At 44.8% G+C, this 19,531-nt stretch overlaps 2 protein-coding genes across 2 annotated transcripts; one reads left to right on the top strand and one right to left on the bottom strand.

The window, feature by feature from the left end:
- The first annotated feature begins 735 nt into the window (after positions 1-735).
- Positions 736-3,314, top strand: LOC124670542. The gene is made up of 8 exons (XM_047207029.1): positions 736-990; positions 1,699-1,779; positions 1,862-1,896; positions 2,014-2,122; positions 2,480-2,568; positions 2,647-2,755; positions 2,854-2,991; positions 3,092-3,314. The coding sequence occupies exons 1-8, from the start codon at positions 751-753 to the stop codon at positions 3,167-3,169; spliced, it is 879 nt and encodes a 292-aa protein (XP_047062985.1). The 5' UTR covers positions 736-750; the 3' UTR covers positions 3,170-3,314.
- Positions 3,315-5,404: 2,090 nt separating this feature from the next.
- Positions 5,405-7,127, bottom strand: LOC124670531 (exocyst complex component EXO70A1-like). The gene has a single exon (XM_047207017.1). It carries the CDS (start codon positions 7,069-7,071, stop codon positions 5,587-5,589), a length of 1,485 nt encoding a protein of 494 aa, XP_047062973.1. The 5' UTR covers positions 7,072-7,127; the 3' UTR covers positions 5,405-5,586.
- Between the last annotated feature and the right edge of the window lie 12,404 nt (positions 7,128-19,531).

The following is a 19,531-nucleotide window of genomic DNA, read 5'->3' as shown; positions in this document are numbered from 1 at the left end:
ACATGAAAGGAGCCAATCAATCAACCTCGATTAGTCCAGCATTCATGTCGAGTCTCCACAGCTGTCCCCTGTACCTTTCTGACATTCGCAAATCTCTTCGTCCCAAACGATATCAGTAAAAAAAACCGATAAAAGGACGTGCGCAGTAGGTCCTGAACGATTTGGGGAAGAAGATACACCTGACAAGTAGGGTCCACTGCCAGTAATATCCAACTGAACTTCCTAGTCATCACTTACATGTAGGTTCTACCTGTCAGTTCAGCTGTTAAAACATGATCAACCAAAATTTTGTGCAATATCTTGCGATATATCTCAAAAGTGCTATTTATGTAAAAAAATTACTAGTGTTTTTTTTTGAGAGAAAAAAATTACTACCAACTACTACCTCCGTTTCAAGGAATATGGCGCTCTCGTTTTTTGAGCTTTTTGTTTGACCAAAAATTACTTCAAATAGATAAATATTGTTTATATGAAATTAGTATCATGAAAAAATATTTTTAAATACAAATCCAACTATACTATATACAGATAATATAATTAAGATTTTGCTGCTCAATTTTTATGGTTAAAGTTTGTTTGGAATATGTGTGCCCTTTATTCCTTAAAATGGAGGTAGTATGTATCATCAGTAAAATAAACCGATAAAAGGACGTGCGCGTGAGTGATCTTAACGGTAGTCTTCGCCCACCACTGGGTCGCAACAGGCGAGCATTAACGAGGCCGCGACGAGCGAGACCGGTGGCTCCCGCCATGGAATTGGAAGCATCCGCCGAGCTCCAGGGTCGGCGACCGCCGTGGCGTCGCACGGTGGCCGTGCAGGCCGCGCTCTGCCTCGCGCTCTACGCGGCCTTCAGCCTCGGGGAGCCGCAGCTCCGGCCGCGGGGCGGGGACGCGCTGGGCAGCGGCGGCCCCGCCGGCGGCGGCGTATCCTTCATCACCGTCGCGGGTGGCGCGCGGCCACCCGCTGACCAGGCTCGCCTCCTGAGGCAGGTGCGTGTGTCTCCGTACAATCCCCGCGTTCGATCTCTTCCACCGCGTCGCGCTCTTTCGGGATCATTCGAGGCCCGCCGGATTGGTTGGTTCATCTTGATCCCACCCACTAGTTAGTGTTCTTCGCTTGGTGGTTTGCTCCCGTGTTGTTCGGAAAACTTGGATGGCTTCTTCGGCCCCGCCAGCGCGGCGCGGCGCCATGGATTCGCGAAAACTTCATAAATCTAGGCTTCTCGCTTTGTCTTTCATGGAAAACTGATAGGTTTGGGTAATTTTACCAGGAATAATAAATTATCCGTCAGTTTATTCATCCTGATTCTGCCCAATCATGTGATTGTCTACGCATTTGCAGATCTAAGACTAGTATACACATGGTAGTCGATTGGCTGCATTGGACTTTGATGACAGAACGTGCCACATGTTCGTCCCAGTGAGGCACCATGTGCCCTCTTATAGCTAATAACCTTGCTCGTGATTCGTGAACGTGACTGCGGATTAGTCAATAATGGTCCAGCGTAGTGTCCACATAACTAATCGACGAGCTAGTCTCATTTTCAATTGACCCTTTCTCGGCATTGATTTCAAACGAAGTGACACTGTTCTTTCCTTTTATATGATTGAGCATCACTTTTTTCCTCTCTTGTAAAATTAGTAGCAGATTCATATTATGAGCTTTATTTTTTCTAATGAAACTACATTTGTATGAAGATGGAAAGCATTGCAAAGGTTTATGGAGTCAAGTTCGTGTTGGATGTTGCTAGATTTGGCGATGACCCGCTTTGGCAAAACGTAAGTACTCTATATTGTGCTAATAATAATATCGTTTTCCAAACTGAATAAAACCCTAAGTTATGTTTTTTTCGTCATTCAGGGTTCCCTGTACTTCCAAGCTCTGAATATCCCCTGGTATACTAGTTGTTCCTATCTGATAACTCACTGGATTTACACGGTGTAGTATGGTTCATATGGTTTGCTCTCTGATGTGTGTACATTATACGAGATGAAAATCTGCCTCTACTTCAGGTATTCCACTACATCACATGGGCAAATAGTTGATAATTTCTTGAAGAAAGTGAAGATGCCATATGATCAAATTATGGAAATTATTGGTGTTGACACAGGGCCTCTTCAGGTATTACCTTTTATTGGTGAACAGTTCTGAATTTATCCTGGCAGGCAGCCTATCTGACAAACAACACATCATCAATAATGATTTAAAATAATTCCATCATTTGCTAGTTCTCTCGGCTGAATGGTTAGCCCCCTTTGCACTGATTATTTCAGCGGCACAAAGAAGCCAACAACTCCTTCCGTTTTTTCCTCCTTGTCTTCATTCAAGTTCAGGAATCTGTAAATTGAACAATTTTTAGTGCAATATGGTCACAATTTAAATTTGCATATGATTGTTTTACATGGAGTCTTTGCTGGATATTGTGGAATATACTGACTTTTTGAATTATTTTTGATTGATCTTGTCATTTGGTTAAAGGAACTTCTACATCATGGAAAAGTGAGCAATTCTAGCAGGGAACAAATTACATGGTTGGAACAAACACTAGCACTGAGCAGCAGTAACTGGTATAAAGATTCCATATGAACATGTATGCACACATGTTGGTATTAAGATCGTAATGCCTAATATTATTTTTAAGCCAGGAAAATAGTTGTTGGATATGATGCGTTAGTTGACTGCAATGAGGTGCACACCACAAAAACAGTAAAATTATACGAGCCACTTCGGAATATTTTTCAAACATATGCAGTGGTAATTCCTTCTTTTCTGGGAAATGCCGTAATTTCTATTCTGTTTCTTGATGAAAACTCGACATCATATTGGTTATTCTTGGCTGCTTCTGTGTGCAGAATGCATATGTTAGCACAGGTGGTTCTTGTGGACAGTTCCATGAAGAGAATTCAATGTTGTATATTCAAAACCCCAGCCGTGGTGATCACAATAATTTAGATGGTTTCTTCTTGCACAGAGTCAGCCCTCTAGAGATGGTGAGTTTATGGTTATATTCTTACACTTGCTCCTCTCTATCAGTTTGAAACACTAACATTGCATGTAACTTTTTATTTTTTTGTTTTGTTAACTTATCAGGAATCCCTGTTGATTAACTTAGAAGGCGAGGTTGTTCAAAGATCTTTAGTGCACCAGCAGGGAAGGGGAGCAATGTAAAGGCCCCCATTTCACTCTGTTTTCAGCGCATTGGTCGCTCAGTATTCATTTGTTTGTTTCAGTATGTTTTGCATTGCCAAAAGAAGTCTTCTGCCATTTTTTGTACTCCCATCCTCCGGAAGACATATAATATTTTAGTCCGTAATATGCTGGTCGCTCAGTATTCATTTGTTTGTTTCAGTATGTTTTGCACAACTATTTGATTAGTAAATTGTCTTTGCCATTTGTCGACACTGTATTAGTTTCTCTCTCTCAAATGTATTAGTTTCTCTCTCTCAAATGTCAACATGATACACTTAGGGTGTGTTTGGTAGCCCGGGGGAGCTGAGAAAATCTCATCTCAACTCAGCTGAACACCCAATTAGATGATTGGTAGCCCGGCTCGGTCCTTCTCGGCAGTGCTGGTCTCGCACAGAAAAGTGCCCTCAGCCAGGCCGGCTTGGGAAGCTCGAATCGAGCTTCACAGGTCGCCCAGGCTGAGGTCGCCCCGCAAAGCACTGTAGCTGCCCCCCGCGCCACCCCCATACCCCCACCCGGTACTCTCATTTCCCCCCAATCCTCCTTCCTCCAGATACGCGCCGGCCCGAGATCCTCCGCCCGAGCTCCTCGCCTGACCACGGGGTCCTCCTCCCGCTACGCGCAGACGACCTCCTCAGCCTGGAGAGCCACCGCTGCCTCCTTCTCCTCCACACCTGGATGCGCCGGCGGCCTCCTCCGCCTGGAGCGCCACAGGAACAAGCTCGCGAACCGATACCCTACTGACCGCGCGCATCGCGCCTATGCGAGACCACCCGGCACCGCCTCCTTGCTCCGCCATGGAAGCTACCAGCGTCGACTCCTCGCGCCGCCACTACAGCAAACTAGCGCAACCTCCTCGCGCCGCCATGGCCGTCAACAAGGACCGACGCGCTGCGGCCGCCAGGACAGCCACACCCGCCACCGACGCGCCCTGACGTCCGCCCGGAAGCGCCGCTACGGCCGCCACCGACAGGCCCCGACGTCCGCCAGGAAGCGCCGTCCCCACGCACCGCCAGGATAGCCACGCCGGCGCTGCTACGGCCGAAGCATCTTCCTTGATGCAGTGGTTGGATGAACCAGGGACCTGATTGATTTTTTCTTTCTGTCTAGGGACTTTTGTGTAAAAATCTCTACACAGCACTATCTCAACTCATCCACACGCCAAACAACATCTCAGCTGAGCATCTCTTTCCGGATACAAACTACCAAACAAGGCACAAAATCTCAACCCAACACATCTAAGGTCAGCATGTATGAGGTGGGAAAAGCATGTTGAGGTGGCCCGACCTAACAAACACACCCTTAGGGGTGGAAACTGGTAGTTGATAATCTGGATTATTCGAAAACTTGAAAATGAATATGGAAATATCCGAATCCAGACAATTATGGAAATGGTTGTGGTAAATGTCTGGATTTGTTTTGCATATACAAATACGAATGTCTGGATTAGTAAATTGTCTTTGCCATTTGTCGACCCTGTATTAGTTTCTCTGTCTCAAATGTCAACATGATACACTTAGGGGTGGAAACTGGTAGTTGATAATCTGGATTATTCGAAAACTTGAAAATGAATATGGAAATATCTGAATCCGGATAAACATGGAAATGGTTGTGGTAAATGTCTGGATTTGTTTTGCATATACAAATACGAATGTGGTATTTAATTTTGAAGCAAATGTGGATATGGAAATGGACATATCCGTATCTGAATAAAATTATGTTCACTAATTTAGATATTCTAGCCTGATATACCAATCACCCAACCTAAAATAACTAGCAAAGTGGTTTTTTTTTGTGATTGAACTTGAAACTATTATGTATTGTATCATATTTATCTTTGTATTGTTCTATAGTTGACTCACTATAAGAGACGAGTCTATTACTCTTTATATTCATATCCATGCAGAGAGAAAACATTTGATCCACCCAATTCAACTAACCTATTCGCATCAATATTTGTTTTGAAAATATGAAAACGGATACAGGATTTAGGAGTTTCCACTATCCGACCTGCATCCACCACTCGTTTCTACCCCTAGATAGACTGGGTGTTTCTATGGACTTTGGGATTTAGGATTTTGCGTGTCAGCACTGATTCACCAGTATTTATGCAGCAAAACTGATTACCTGTATAGTATGTGGAAAATTCTGAATCGATCCCAAATGGTTATGTGCCACAGAGCTGGTGTCTGGTTCAGAATATCAGTTACAGCAAGCAGTGCAACGCAACTTTCCGTCTATCCTTCACCAGTATTTTTGCTGCAAGATCGAATAGTTACATAGTTGTATAACATATACATGAAAAACTCTGAATCCGGTAAACAAATGGACAGGTGGCAGGAGTATCAGGTTCAAAATTTTAGTTACAGAGAAAGCAGCGCAAGGGCATATTTGGTCTTCTATCCTTCGAACAACTCTGACAACTGATGCTCCAGCTCCTCCACGCTGCGCCCTGCGGGTATCTCAACCTCCGGGTGATCATCCACATACCGGCGGTATGCCGGCAGAACACTCTCCGACACGGTGCTCCGGAGGATGGACCGGAGCGCCGGGCTGGGCACCTTCCAACCTCTATGCATGCTGCACACGTTCTCAAACGCCGAGTAAAATGGGCTCAGCGGGTTCCTTCGCCGGAGAACGGTCAAGGCTCCCGGCTTTCCGGCAAGGCGCGCCACCACGGGCGCCCATGAAACCTCGAGGTAACCTTTGAGGTAGCCATCCATGCGCTCCTCGCGGGCGAGGACCCAGCCGGGCGGCAGGAACATGCTGAGGTCGGAGCGGACGGCGCGGCGCACCAAGGCGCTCGTGTTGTTGAGCATGAAGATCTGGCTCAGCCCGGGGAACGCCAACGCGCCGGACTTCTCCTCGAGCACGGCCTCCAGGCACGAGATAAGCTCCATCACCAGGCCGCCCTCGTCGGGCGGGAGTGGCGTCGTTCGCTCCTCGTCGAGATGAGCTCCGGCAAGGACGAAGTAGAGGGAGACGCGGTTGCGCAACATGCCTCGGAAGTAGCCCATCCAGAAGCCGACACAGGGGTGCACCTCGCCGCCCTGCGGCATCCGCCACGGGTACTGGGGCGAGCGGATGAACGCGCTGAGGTCACACACGCACCGCCGGGACGCGTCCAGCAGGCCGGCGAGCGCTGCGTCGGACGCGACCGAGACTGGGTGGGAGGGCGGCCATGAGAACGTCCTCGCGAGGCCCGGGTAGGTCTCCGAGACAGGGGCGTGCACGTCGAGCGCCGCGAGCAGCTTCGACGGGGAGCTCCCGAGCGCCACCACGGAGCCGGCCAGCCTCAGCATCGCGCCGGCGCTCTCCCCCGCGAGGCGGCCCAGCGCGGCCAGCTCCGCCACGGCTGCTTCGTTGACCGGGCTGCGGACCGCCCGGTGCCGGTGGCGGAAGACACGATCCATGGTGCCTAGCGCATGCGCCCACTCACTGACCCTCCTCCCGACCTCCCTCCGCGGGAGGCTCCCGTGGTCGTCCATGTCCAGCACCCAGCCGACGTTGAAGTCGGCGAGCCATGTTTGCAGCGCGTCCGTGCGCGCCGCGGAGGCAGCGGAAGCTGAGAAGGCTGGAAGGAGGAGGACCATGCGCTGCAGGTGTTTGTCGACGTCCGGAAGCTGCTGGGAGAGGGACTGAGAGATCGGCCGGAAGCTGCTGGGATCAACCTCGGCCAGCACGGATGGGGAGAAAATAGAGACGTGGCGCCGGAACTCGAGTGGATCGTCCGGGCAGTACTCGTCGGTGCTGGTGGAGCCGTCGTCGCTGTCGAGGGAGGGGCCGGAGAGGGAGTACGGGCTACTGCCTCCGCTGCTGGAGCTGGAGCCATGGCAGCCGTCGGCGTCGAAATGGACTACAGTGGTTTCGTGGTGCGCTTGCATGGCGGCTGCCGCTCGGTCAACGGAGTCTCGAAGCTATCGTGAATGACGCGTGCAGAATGATTTGGGCCAGGGAGGTGGAAGAAGAGGTGAAAATTGCGGAGGCGCCGTCCCATTCACCTTTTGAGCAGTAGATTTTTTTTTTTCATATCTGAGCAATAGCCTTCATCTCCTTCATCTTAGCCTCTTAAGTCTGAAGTACTATAACCAGGAAGTCTGAAGCCGGAAGCTGCTGTGACACCAGCCAGAGGGAGTACGGGCTACTGCCTCTGCTGCTGGAGCTGGAGCCATGGCAGTCGTCGGTGCCGAAATGGACGTGAGTGGTTTCGTGGCGCATGGCGGCTGCTGGTTGGTCAACGGAGTCTCGAAGCTATCGTGAGTCTCGGAGGTGGAAGAAGAAGTGAATATAGCGGAAGCGCTGCACCGTCGTCACATTCGCCTTCAGAGCACTAGCCTCTTCCATTTCTTTTCTTTACTAGTTGAATGCCCGTGTATTGCTACGGAATAATAAAAAACAATATATAGGCACACTGAAAATTGTTTCGATTTAAAAACATGTGTGCCACATGAATACCATATTATGGTATCCATTCATGATGATAAATACTTAATTATTTTCTCCAAGGCCATGTCTTTTTAACCACCCTCTACTTGCAATAGGTAAAGCAACATCTTGCTTTCGGCCTCTTCTTCACTCCATTTTAATACTCTTTACCTACCGTTGGTGTAGCATTATATTCTCCACGGTGCTTTAGCGTGGTGCTAGACATTGCTAGTGGCGGTGGACGAGTGGATGCATGAGCCCAATCTCGGCCATATCTAGACATTCATTCGTGGTCGTTGCGCTGGAGCTAGGGTGTCATGTGGGCAGCGGGACGTGGGAAGATCATCGTGGGTGCAAGCTAGAGCCGCCTCTTTCCCTACCCACCCCTCCATCTCCTTCGTCGGTGTGCATTGTGGCGGGGGGGGGGGGCACCTCTCATAAACATTTTTTATGGTTATGGTTTCCATCTTCGCTTGTCTAGTTGTCTTGTCATTTATGCACATTCCTCATTGGTGGCAGCCAGATTTGGGTGCCTTCAAAACTCCTACCACAGATGGCTACACATCTATTGTCCCCCAAAACCCCCTATCTCACAGACGTTCCCCATGGGGAAAATGGTGAAGGCTTTGTCGTGTTCATCTTAAATCTGTTGTGGCATCACCATCCGAGGTCGCCCCTTTTGTTACTGTTCTCATGGATCCAATGCTTCTCGGTAATCTTCTAGCGCGGGCTTCGCCGGATCTATCGAAGTCGCCTCTTTCCAGCTCATCTCCATAGTTTGGTGGTTCTGGTTGTAGTTATTTGACGCTAAAATGGCTCTCACTACTACCTCAAGTTGTTTCCATCCACACCCATGGCCCCTCTTTTTATTGCCTAGGGGTAGACATGTCTAGCGGCATTGGGAGTGTGTCCTGGTCATTCGGAGACGTGGTGCCTACACACGCGCAGATGGTTTAGTCCAAGGCTTGTAGTAGTTTTCATCCATGAATTTTTTTTTGCTCTTAATTCATGGCCATCATTAAGGTAGTCATTGAAAGTCGTGTTGTTGCGGTTGGTTTATATGCTTCATTGTGGATGATTCATGTTTACATGCTTGGTATTGTATAGTCTCCTATAGTTTAGGTTGAGTTCTGTCATCTTCTACTTGTAGATCATTGATTTTCGGTTTGATGTTTTTATGTTGAGTTGTGCCTCTATGATCCTTGTATGATTCATTCCTTTTTTAGCATTGGATATGATTTTTCCTTGATGATTGCAAATGCAGCTCTTCTGCATGGTTTAAAAAAACTATGAGAATGTTCATGTGGTCTCCCGAAACAACATAATTATCGAGACAAAGACATGATCAAAACATGGGTTTAATCCATATCATGCTAAGTCACGCTTGAAGTGGGCTAGGGCACATGCAATGGCTGATAATACCGTCTTATTTTAATCCCACCACGTAATCTAGATATAACAATAAAACATGATATACAATAGGTTATTTTTTGTTTTATCTTTAGTAACGAGATATCCTAAATATGTGGTGAGAGAGATTGTGATGAGTGAGATTGTGCAAAGAGATCATCTCTCAGCTAAGAGAAGGCAAAGTCTTTTTACATCTTTCTCTTTCCTCCACCTCAGTGTTTATCCTACGTGGCACTGCTAAGATATCACCATTGTACGTGCTCTTAGAGACCCGTGCGGTGTTGCTACCAAACTGCAACAAGATACGGAGTATATGTTGACCATGAGCATGTTTTAATCGATATGTTTAGCAAATGCATGTTGACTAATGAGCTTATGCTAGATCAATATTCATGTGACATTTTTTGAATGATCTAAAGAACATTTTCGATTATTTGTCGAAACGAATTTTCCTATAAGTGTACGTATAGGCAGAGGATATCAATCAGGAATACACAACAGTACAACACTTTATCTATGTGCTCACGTCCGAGATAGAGGCGAGCCTCACGTCGGCGTGATGGATGTTGTCGACCTACACGACTTTAAAACAACGTCGCTCCACCATCACCAAGGTCGGCACCGTCCTGGATTGTCGCCGCTCTTCATGGACGCATGAAGTACTCCCTCGCACATCCGTTTGGTGTAGGGTGAAGGTTGTCGAGCCCATGACGAATGCCACCGGTCTCCTCCCTTCGCCTTAGGTGTCCATAACTACTTGTGGCGGGCCACCATGCACTAGGTCGCATGGACCGCGGCACGTTGCCACCGCCGACCCTGATCATTTGTTGTTGTCACAGCCCCAAAAAAGGTGATGATTGCAGCCAGTAACATATGAACAAATTAGTGAAGCAGATTTGGTGCACATGAGTACCAGTGCTTCCAATTTTCAAAATATTTAAAAATTATACATCTGCGTTTTAAAAAGTCGTCACATTTATTTCATGAATACATACACAGGTCCTTAATACTCGTGCGAAGTTTCGGTAGAAATTGCATTGTATTTTGAGCTACAGGAAGAAGATAAATTTGTGGCTACGTATAGGATAGATATTTGTCAGAAATTTGTCTGTTTTGTATAGCTCAAAATGCAACATATTTTTCTCTAAAATTCCTACCGTACATTTGGAATGTTTATACGTACGTGGATATTTAATTCAATTTTTTTAGAATCCAAAAAATATAATTTAAAAAAATCAGGAACACTGGTGCTAATATGCCAAAGACACTTTTTGCAAATTAGTTGCATACTTACCGGATTCCCATGCAGGAGCATGACAATTGACAACCTCGTGCTACTTCTCCACATCCCTATATTCATGCAGTTCGTCTCAAATGGTACCAGATTCCATGCAGTTTCGTCTCAAATGGTACCAACAGTCCAACACTATGTATGAAACATTGGTTCCTGAAATCAATATCTACTGCAGCTCGGCGAGTGAGAATGCATGCCGTTGCCATTGCCGGAGCAACGGGACACAAGTTCTGATTTGGGACACACAAGCTCGGCGAGTGAGAATGCATCGAAAGGTTCTGTTTGTTGTGGAAAGGGATGACAACAAGTACTACGGAGTGGATCAGTGCTATTTTTTATTAATCTTTTTTTTTCACAGAGAAAGCAAGCGGGTGCGAGCAAAGCGCAGGACTCATGCCACACACGGATTGCACGCATCGCGTCTGTTATGATCCCAAAATAAACGGGATTTTATACTTGAATCTGTTTGAGTGTGCGGTTGAATGAGATATGTGCGGTGGTAATTATTTGTAAATTAGTATAGGTGTGACACCAGGCATTCGCAGGTTTCACTTCACTGTGCGTAACACCACTCTTGCGTGACCGAGCACAGTTTTTTCCTTTTGTTTTTGGAGTGTCTAAACGACAGCTAGCCTACAATCCTTCCTATCGCGGAAGCCTGAAGCTTACTAGTATTCTGAAGCTCTTTCTCCATCTATCCGATCAATAATCTGCTATCATTTACAACAAATATACTGGAGCTCAAAAATAGACGTAATGATTAAATCTTCCCATGATGGAAAATGATTTTGATTGTCTGCTAATTCGTCTGAGTAATTTGCACCATTAATACAAATTGATGGTATAGAGAGAAAAACTACACGCTACGCGTTAAAAACCTTTCAGAACATACCGTGCCTCGAGGGATGCACATTTACATCGTTTTGAGACTTTTGTTGATATCTTTCAACTCAATGACTTTTGGCCCCTCTGGCTGCTCCTCATGGTACCTTCCCGACGTACCGTTGGTCGTTAGCTCTTTTATTAACGCGACTTGATGAATTTCTTCATTGGCTTGATCCCCAGGTGAGTGGGTAGTTGTATGGAAAATGTTTAATACCTCTAATCAGCATATTTGTATAAAAATGATTGCTTTAATTTATTTTATCACCAACCTCTTTATTTCCGAGATCTCCGTGGAACAAGCAGAATAGGTGCATCTCAGCGCCGTAAAATATCAAAACACTAATAATCCCAAAACATAAGGTAATGTGCGAGGCATGTCACAAAGCTATGCGGCATGGGGAGAAGTGACAGAAAACCTTGCGACGCGCAGGTACTCCCAAGGCGCAGGCGTTAGGCACCGATAACTCGTGTGTATGGAGGCATGTCGTAGGGGCGGATTCATGCATACGAGGTTTGTATATGAGAGCCATTCTTCTGCGCGGACAGGGACGGAGCCAGTGGGGGGCAGGCTGGGGCCATGGCCCCCCCTATTATTATTTTTTTCCTGAAAAAAAACCTTTAAAGTTTGTAGATTTGCCCCTAAATTTAGCAAATTTTAGCTATATGGCCCCCTCCAACTTATGTGATGTACATTTAGCCCCCCTTGTCTTGTATTCCTGGCTCCGTCCCTGTGCGCGGATATGACCCACCACATGATCTCATGGCGTGGACCCTCGTACGGCCACGACCTAGAGGGCTGGCCGCGATCCATGTTGGGCCCCACAACATGGGAGAATCCATGCTCACCCGCCCTCACCGAGATTCGCTTGTACTGTCCACCCGTACCAATTTCAGAATGGGCTCAATGTGTTTAGAAAAACACAAGGAAAACAAGAACTAAAACCGGAGCATTAATATAGGGAATTATCTTATCATAACATTTTAAACTAAACTAACAAGTGACGCCTAACTTTGTGGAATGTCATGTGGAGAAATTTCATCCTTATGTTTACAACGAATATTCTTTTTTTGTAGTTGATAGACAACCCTTTGCAAGACTACCGAAGTCGTTGCATATCAAATACGATAAAGACTTGGGTAGGGGCTGGGGCTAGCATCCAGCAACTCGAAGTAGTACATGCATGGGTGCGTGCGAAAGGCTTAGGGGGTTTTGTCCTGATGGCTACGCGTGTCCTCATGGGTTGGCCATTTTGTGATGGATCTGCTTCAGCCCATCAACCCATATAAGCGGATGAAGATCACATGCGACATCTTTTCTCCCATCCATAGAGAAATTGGTATGGCCCATCAAAACATATAAGGCCCCATCACTTTCTTCCCTATAATCTTAGTTCTGTGAGGCCTGCCAAAAGAGATCACCCTCGTTTCCCTTCTTATATAAACTAACCCTAGCAGCGTCTCTCGTCTTCCTCCTAGCCGCCACCACCAATCCCAGATCTAGATCACCTTCCACCCATGCCTCCTTCCATCCAACGACGCTCCCCACAAATTCCCCTCTGCAATATCCAAATCTGATCCCTAATCCAGACGCACTAGATGCCTTTCCCTATGCGTCCAAATCAGCCAAATCACCGTCGAAGAAGAGAAGGGGCGCCACCATGTGGATGCAGTCTTACCCATCGTTGTTTTTTTGCAGGGGAAAAAGAGATTTTATTAAGCATCCAGAGCATTACAATCAGCCTCAACCGCCTCAGCGATTTCTAGCGGTATGTTTTGCAACCACATAGTGGTCCTCTCTTGCACTCTTCCTATGAAAGCTAACCCATGGCTCACCGTGTTTGCCACCCGGACTTTCAAGACTCTTATCTCTCTTTTCCTAATTTTATCTCTAATGACCGCGATTCTCCTAGCGTATCTGGACATATTGGAGCTCCCCTCCGAGACCAAGCTTATTGCTTCCGCGCAATCCGACTCCAAGATTAAGGCTTCCGTCGACCACCGCAGGGCGAGCTCGAGGCCTTCCTCCATGGCCTGCAATTCCGCATCCAAGGCATCTGCGCACCCTTTTAAACATCTGCCTCCTTCCATCCATGCCTCCTTCCATCCAACGATGCTCCCCACAAATTCCCCTTCATAATATCCAAATCCGATCCCAAATCCAAACACACTAGCTGCCTTTCCCTATGCGGCCGAATCGGCCTGATCGCTGTCGGAGAAGAGAAGGGGAGCCACCTTGTGGACGCAGTCTTACCCATCGTTATGATGCCCTCCGTGTTTGTGCGACGCGTAATATGGTACCGTGTTATAGCATTTGTACTTACCCAAAATTAGATATTAGGAATTCATTGTGCCAAACCACAAGGTATTTAACAAGCAATTCTCTTTGCAGTTCTTATTTGCATGTTCTATTTTTAGCATTTATTTATGTAATTCTTAAGAGATTTCTGACAAACACATTCCCGCAGCAACTTGTGGGATATCAATTGGTTAAATTAATTTGGTCGTACATGTTTACATCTTATTTTGGATGCATTCATAATTATCAATTATGTATGAAGGGCCACATTTCTCCTATGAAGAAAAAACATACCCTAATATTGGCCGACTTTTATATTGCCCCACATCCTTTCTCCTTACTCCGCTTTTACCCTCCTCCCCCACCCTATGATTTACAATATTTTTCTGAAGAGATTTTTCTGAAACTTCATGATTTAAAAATTTACACATGTCTAGTTGTCTGTGTTGTCATCTAAGAAGTTTGTATCAATTGTGTGATGAGTTTCTGATTTTTTTTTGTGTTCAACTATTTTCCATCTCCAGGTTTGGCTTGGGCAGGCTGAGTACAAGTATTTTCCATCAATCGTGGGTAAGATTGTACTTGATGTCAGCATCGTCATTGCTGGAACCAAATTTATGTGTTCAGTGATGTTTGATTTTTTTGTGTTGGATAAGTATTGGATGTAGAAAGTGGTATGCAAATTTTTTTTGTTGGTAATATACTACTCTATTGCGGTAATTTTCTTTTCTTTTTTATTATCTCATCTCCAATGCAGAAAGAGAACAATTAATGCTCTTCTTATTGTCCCATATAGCAGGTGCCTCCACCGAAAATATGGTGGTGAACGTGGGTACCAACACATATGATTTCAAAACATTCAGAAAACGTTATTTAAATATTTCAAAAAGTTGAAAGAATTCCCTCAGGTAAATCTCATCTTGACACTTACCTGTGAAATTTTTTAGAAGAAAATACGACCGTATGTGATCCACACAAAAAAGTGAAAATGAAACGTTGTTATACTATGAATAGTATATGAACTATAAATAGTACGGTTTATTATTTTTCTGTAGGTTACATACTTTTATATTTAATGTTGAGACTTGACATGCACATGCTTACATACATACTCCATACACATTATTTATGCCATATTTTTTAAATCAATTTTAGTATTTTTTATTTTATTGCTGAAATCAGGTGCTCGCGCACCCCGGTGCTAAAAATTCGCGTCCGTGCCCCCACTAGGTAAATTAAACTTTTTTTTGAACACAAGAAGGGGTCTAGATACTTCCATTATAGTGACGGGTATACAGTTCTGCAGTAAACCCTTTGCAATACTCGCTCTAAGAACCTAGTATTTGAAGAAAGGGGCTCACACTTTACAAAAAACACCCTATAACAAACTAGAACAAAGAAATCAAGTACACGGGTGTCTCTATCACATGTTGCCGGTGTCCTCCAGGCGTCGCCGCTGAGGAACGAGAGCCTGCTCCTCGGGAGCCCTCTTCCGGTGAAGACTCTTGGCCGCGGTCCACCACCATGCCGCGGGGAACGAATCACTTCGCAGTATGGCATCTTCGAGCACCCGCGACGGGGTCGAAGCAGGGCCTCCGCATCGGAGGTTGAAGTTTCGCCGCCCTGACGGCCTTGGATTGCAACAACGTGATTGCTAGCTGCACGGTTTAGCTCGAAGGAATAGGACCTCGCAGGAAAAGGACAGCAACATCTCAAGGAGGCATCGGCTTCAAGATCCACCTCCTTCTCACCACCGTGGTGAGGCAGAGAAGCAGAGGAGAGGCTTATCTCCAATCTATGGCTACCATCCACTAACCTGGATCTTGTCGCCGGAGCGTAGAGAGATGCACCCCGTCCATTCTCCCCCTCGCCACCAAGGCTGGTCGGGAGAAGAGATGCATGGATCGCCAGGAAGTCGTCGTTCTCCCCCACCCACCATGGCCGACCAGGAGTGCTTCGAGATCTTGGATTCTGCACAGGCGTCGGAGATCCACCGCCGCTACTTTATTGAAGAAGATGGTTCCGCCTCTTCTCCTGCTCGCATCCGACCACAGGAGCTAGGCCAGCAGCGCCAGCGCACCTACACCATGGATCCGGCGGAGATCCATGCCGCCACCTTCACTACATGGCATCCGCCCAAACTCTAGCAAACCGCCAAGAACACCACTAGAACTACTCCTAAACTACGTCGGCGCCCTTCCAAGACACACTCCAGCTAGATATTCCGGCGGAGCGGCCGTTGGTGGCCCGGTCAACAGCGGGCGACTCTCAAGGTTACAGTAGTCGAGCGAGAGCAGGGAAGGGAAAAATGTGTCGTTTGGTAAATTAAGCTTCTATGCACATTAATGGGTTGCTCTTTCGAACCTTTTTTGTGTGAGTTTCTTTTGCCTGACCAAACCATAGTTCCTGGGTTCGTCAATGCATAGCTCAACTGGGGCACCACGGTGCCCAGGAACCATACCTCAATACGTATAATTTACATCAAAATACACATACCTAAGGGTGTACATACCTAAGTTACGTATACCTAACTTACATATACCCAATGTATGCATATCAAAGTTACATATACTCGAGTTACACATACCTAATATATATATACCCAAATATACGTATTTTGTACATACCCTAAGACAACCCTAGGTATAAGTGCAAAAACGTATCATACCTACCGTACATATGCCTCATTTATGTCTATTAGGTATCTAGTATACATATATACTTCAGGTATGTACAAGGCAATAGTTATTGTACGCGTATCATCGTATGGTGCCCGGGCATCATGGTGCACCAACTAATTTACCTATATATATAATGTTATGTATTACCTGCTACTTTATTTAGTTGATATAATTTGTATTTTTTTAATTTTGCTAATGTAATCTATCACTACATATGTTTCATGCCATAAATGGTCAAGTTACACAAATAACTTTTTACAATTTTAGGTCTAAAAGAATAAAAAATTACACATTTATTTTATTCTTGTTAATATGAAAAATGCACATGATTGCATCAAAGCAAATATCAGATTGGTAAAGAATTAAATTTTAGTTTCTAAATATATTAATGTTGGAGGTAGTTGAAATAGATGGTCCTACCAAAAATAGGTGGCCACATATAACCGGTAGTCATACCATATCTTTAGTCTTTTGTCTATTGTGTGGCTCACATTTACTCTTTATCTTGGTTAGGTGTGTTTTCGGATATAAAAGCGATACGTTCTTCTATCGAGCATATATTGATTTATCATCTATTTTTGTAACATGTATGTTAGCACATGCAGATATACTCAATTAATGCGATACTAGACATGAGCAAGGTGGAGTCCAGAAAGTTGAAGTTGGAGGAGCTACAATTCAACACTACATATGTGCTTGAGGAGTCCACATATTTGGCAAAATGTCATCGGCATGAACAGAGACATCGAGGTGGTCTGCAACCCTACGACTTTTCTATTTTCCGATGCGATGTCATCGTCGGTGACTTCAAGAGGTTCAAGAAAATTCTCGACCACTTGCTCATCAACGCCATCAACTTCGTGATCAAGGCCATGTTGTCCTCCGGGCGTGGGCCAACCTCCCCACACCAAGGACTCTCTGTGTTGAGCACCCCCTTGAGGTTCTCAACCACCTACTACCTCTTCTCCTTTGGTATCCCAACACCACTATCAGCCACCTCAAAATAAAATTTAACTGAGTTGGGATCATTGTTAAGTGTCATGCAAGGGAGGACGAAGCCACGCAAAATACTCGCAGGCCACTTTAAAATGATCCCAACTCGGGTGAGTTTACTTCATGGTTGTTGATACTGGTGTGGGATACCCACGGAGAAGAGGGAATTGGTGTTTGAGAACTATATTCAGGTGAAGGAAGGGCATGGCGGCACCAGCCTCTTGCTTGGAATTTTCTGTTCCATTGTAAGTGGTCTGTCCCTCTTTTTCATGCATGTTAAAACTATCACAAGCACCTGAGTGATTCTAGACATTAATGTATGTTGCTCTTTCGAAGCTTTTTTTGTGCGAGTTTCTTTTGCCTGAGAAAACCATAGTTTCTGGGTCCGTCAATGCATATATACATAAATGCTACGTATTACCTGCTAATTTGTTTAGTTGATATAATTTGTACTTTTTTATTTTTCTAATGTAATCTATCACTACATATTTTTCGCGCCATAAAAGGTAAAGTTACACACTTTTTTTAACAATTTTAGGTCTAAAAGAGTAAAATTTACACATTTATTTTGTTCTTATTAATATGAAAAATGCACATGATTGCATCAAAACAAATATATGATTGGTAAAGAATTAAAATTTAGTTTCTAAATATATTAACATTGCAGGTAGTTGAAATAGATGGTCCTACAAAAATTAGGTGGCCACATATAACCGGTAGTCACACCATATCTTTAGTCTTTTGTCTATTGTATGGCTCACATTTACTCCTTATCTTGGTTATGTATGTTTCTGGATATAGAAGCGATAAGTTCTTCTATCGAGCATATACTGATTTATCATCCATTTTTGTAACATGTATGTTTGCACATGCAGATATACTCAACACGATACTAGACGTGAGCAAGGTGGAGTCCGGAAAGTTGCACTTGGAGGAGCTACAATTCAACACTACATACGTTCTTGAGGAGTCCACGGATTTGAAAAACGTAATCGGCATGAATAAAGACATCGAGGTGGTCTGCGACCCTATGATTTTCCTATTTTCCGATGTGATGTTGTCACCGGTGACTTCAAGTGGTTCAAGAAAATTCTCGACAACTTACTCGTCAACGCCATCAACTTCATGATCAAGGCCATGTTGTCCTCCGGGCGTGGGCCAACCTCCCCATCCCAAGGACTCTCCATGCTGAGCACCCCCATGAGGTTCTCAAACACCTACTACCTCTTCTCCTTTGGTATCCCAACACCAGTATCAGCCACCTAAAAATAAAATTTAACTGGGTTGGGATCATTGTTAAGAGTCATGCAAGGGAGGATGAAGCCACACAAAATACTCGCAAGCCACTTTAGAATGATCCCAACTCGGTTGACTTGATTTCATGGTTGTTGATACTGGTGTGGGATACCCACGGAGAAGAGGAAATTGTTGTTTGAGAACTATACTCGGGTGAAGGAAGGGCATGGCAGCACCAGCCTCGGGCTTCGAATTTTTTAATCCTTTGTTAAAACTATCACAAGCACCCCGAGGTATTCTAGACATTAATGAGCGTTGCTCTTTTGAAGCTTTTTTTTGTGTGAGTTTCTTTTGCCTCAGCAAACCATAGTTCCTGGGTCCGTCAATGCATATATACATAAATGCTAAGTATTACCTGCTAATTTTTTTAGTTGATATAATTTATACTTTTTAATTTTCCTAATGTAATATATCACTACATATATTTCACGCCATAAAACGTAAAGTTACACAAATAATTTTTTTACAATTTTAGGTCTAAAAGAGTAAAAATTTACACATTTATTTTGTTTTGTTGATATGAAAAAAGCACATGATTGCATCAAAACAAATATCAGATTGGTAAAGAAATAAATTTTAGTTTCTAAATATATTAACGTTGAAGGTAGTTGAAATAGATGGTCCTACAAAAAAAAATAGGTGGCCACATGTAACCGGTAGTCCAACCATATCTTTAGAACGTGTTTTGTCTATTGTGTGGCGCACATTTACTCTATCCTGGTTATGTGTGTTTTTGGATATAGAAGCTATACATTCTTCTATCAAGAATATATTGATTTATCATCTATTTTTGTAACATGTATGTTTGCACATGCAGATATACTCAACACGATACTAGACATGAGCAAGGTGGAGCCCGAAAAGTTGCAGTTGGAGGAGCTACAATTCAACATTACATGCGTGTTTGAGGAGTCCACGGATTTGACAAACATCGTCGGCGTGAACAAAGGCATCGAGGTGGTCTGCGACCCTATGACTTTCCTATTTTCCGATCCGATGTCGTCGCCGGTGACTTCAAGTGGTTCAAGAAAATTCTCGACAACTTACTCGTCAACGCCATCAAC

Source organism: Lolium rigidum, chromosome 1 (genome assembly GCF_022539505.1).
Source record: "Lolium rigidum isolate FL_2022 chromosome 1, APGP_CSIRO_Lrig_0.1, whole genome shotgun sequence".
NCBI classification, from domain to species: domain Eukaryota; kingdom Viridiplantae; phylum Streptophyta; class Magnoliopsida; order Poales; family Poaceae; genus Lolium; species Lolium rigidum.
This window is presented reverse-complemented; position numbering and strand designations above follow the sequence as displayed.

Coding starts and splice junctions, on each gene's coding strand:
- LOC124670542 (XM_047207029.1), top strand. CDS start 751: ATGGAATTGGAAGCATCCGCCGAGCTCCAGGGTCGGCGACCGCCGTGG. Junction 991..1,698: donor AGGCTCGCCTCCTGAGGCAG/GTGCGTGTGTCT, acceptor ATTTGTATGAAG/ATGGAAAGCATTGCAAAGGT. Junction 1,897..2,013: donor CAAGCTCTGAATATCCCCTG/GTATACTAGTTG, acceptor CCTCTACTTCAG/GTATTCCACTACATCACATG.
- LOC124670531 (XM_047207017.1), bottom strand. CDS start 7,071: ATGCAAGCGCACCACGAAACCACTGTAGTCCATTTCGACGCCGACGGC.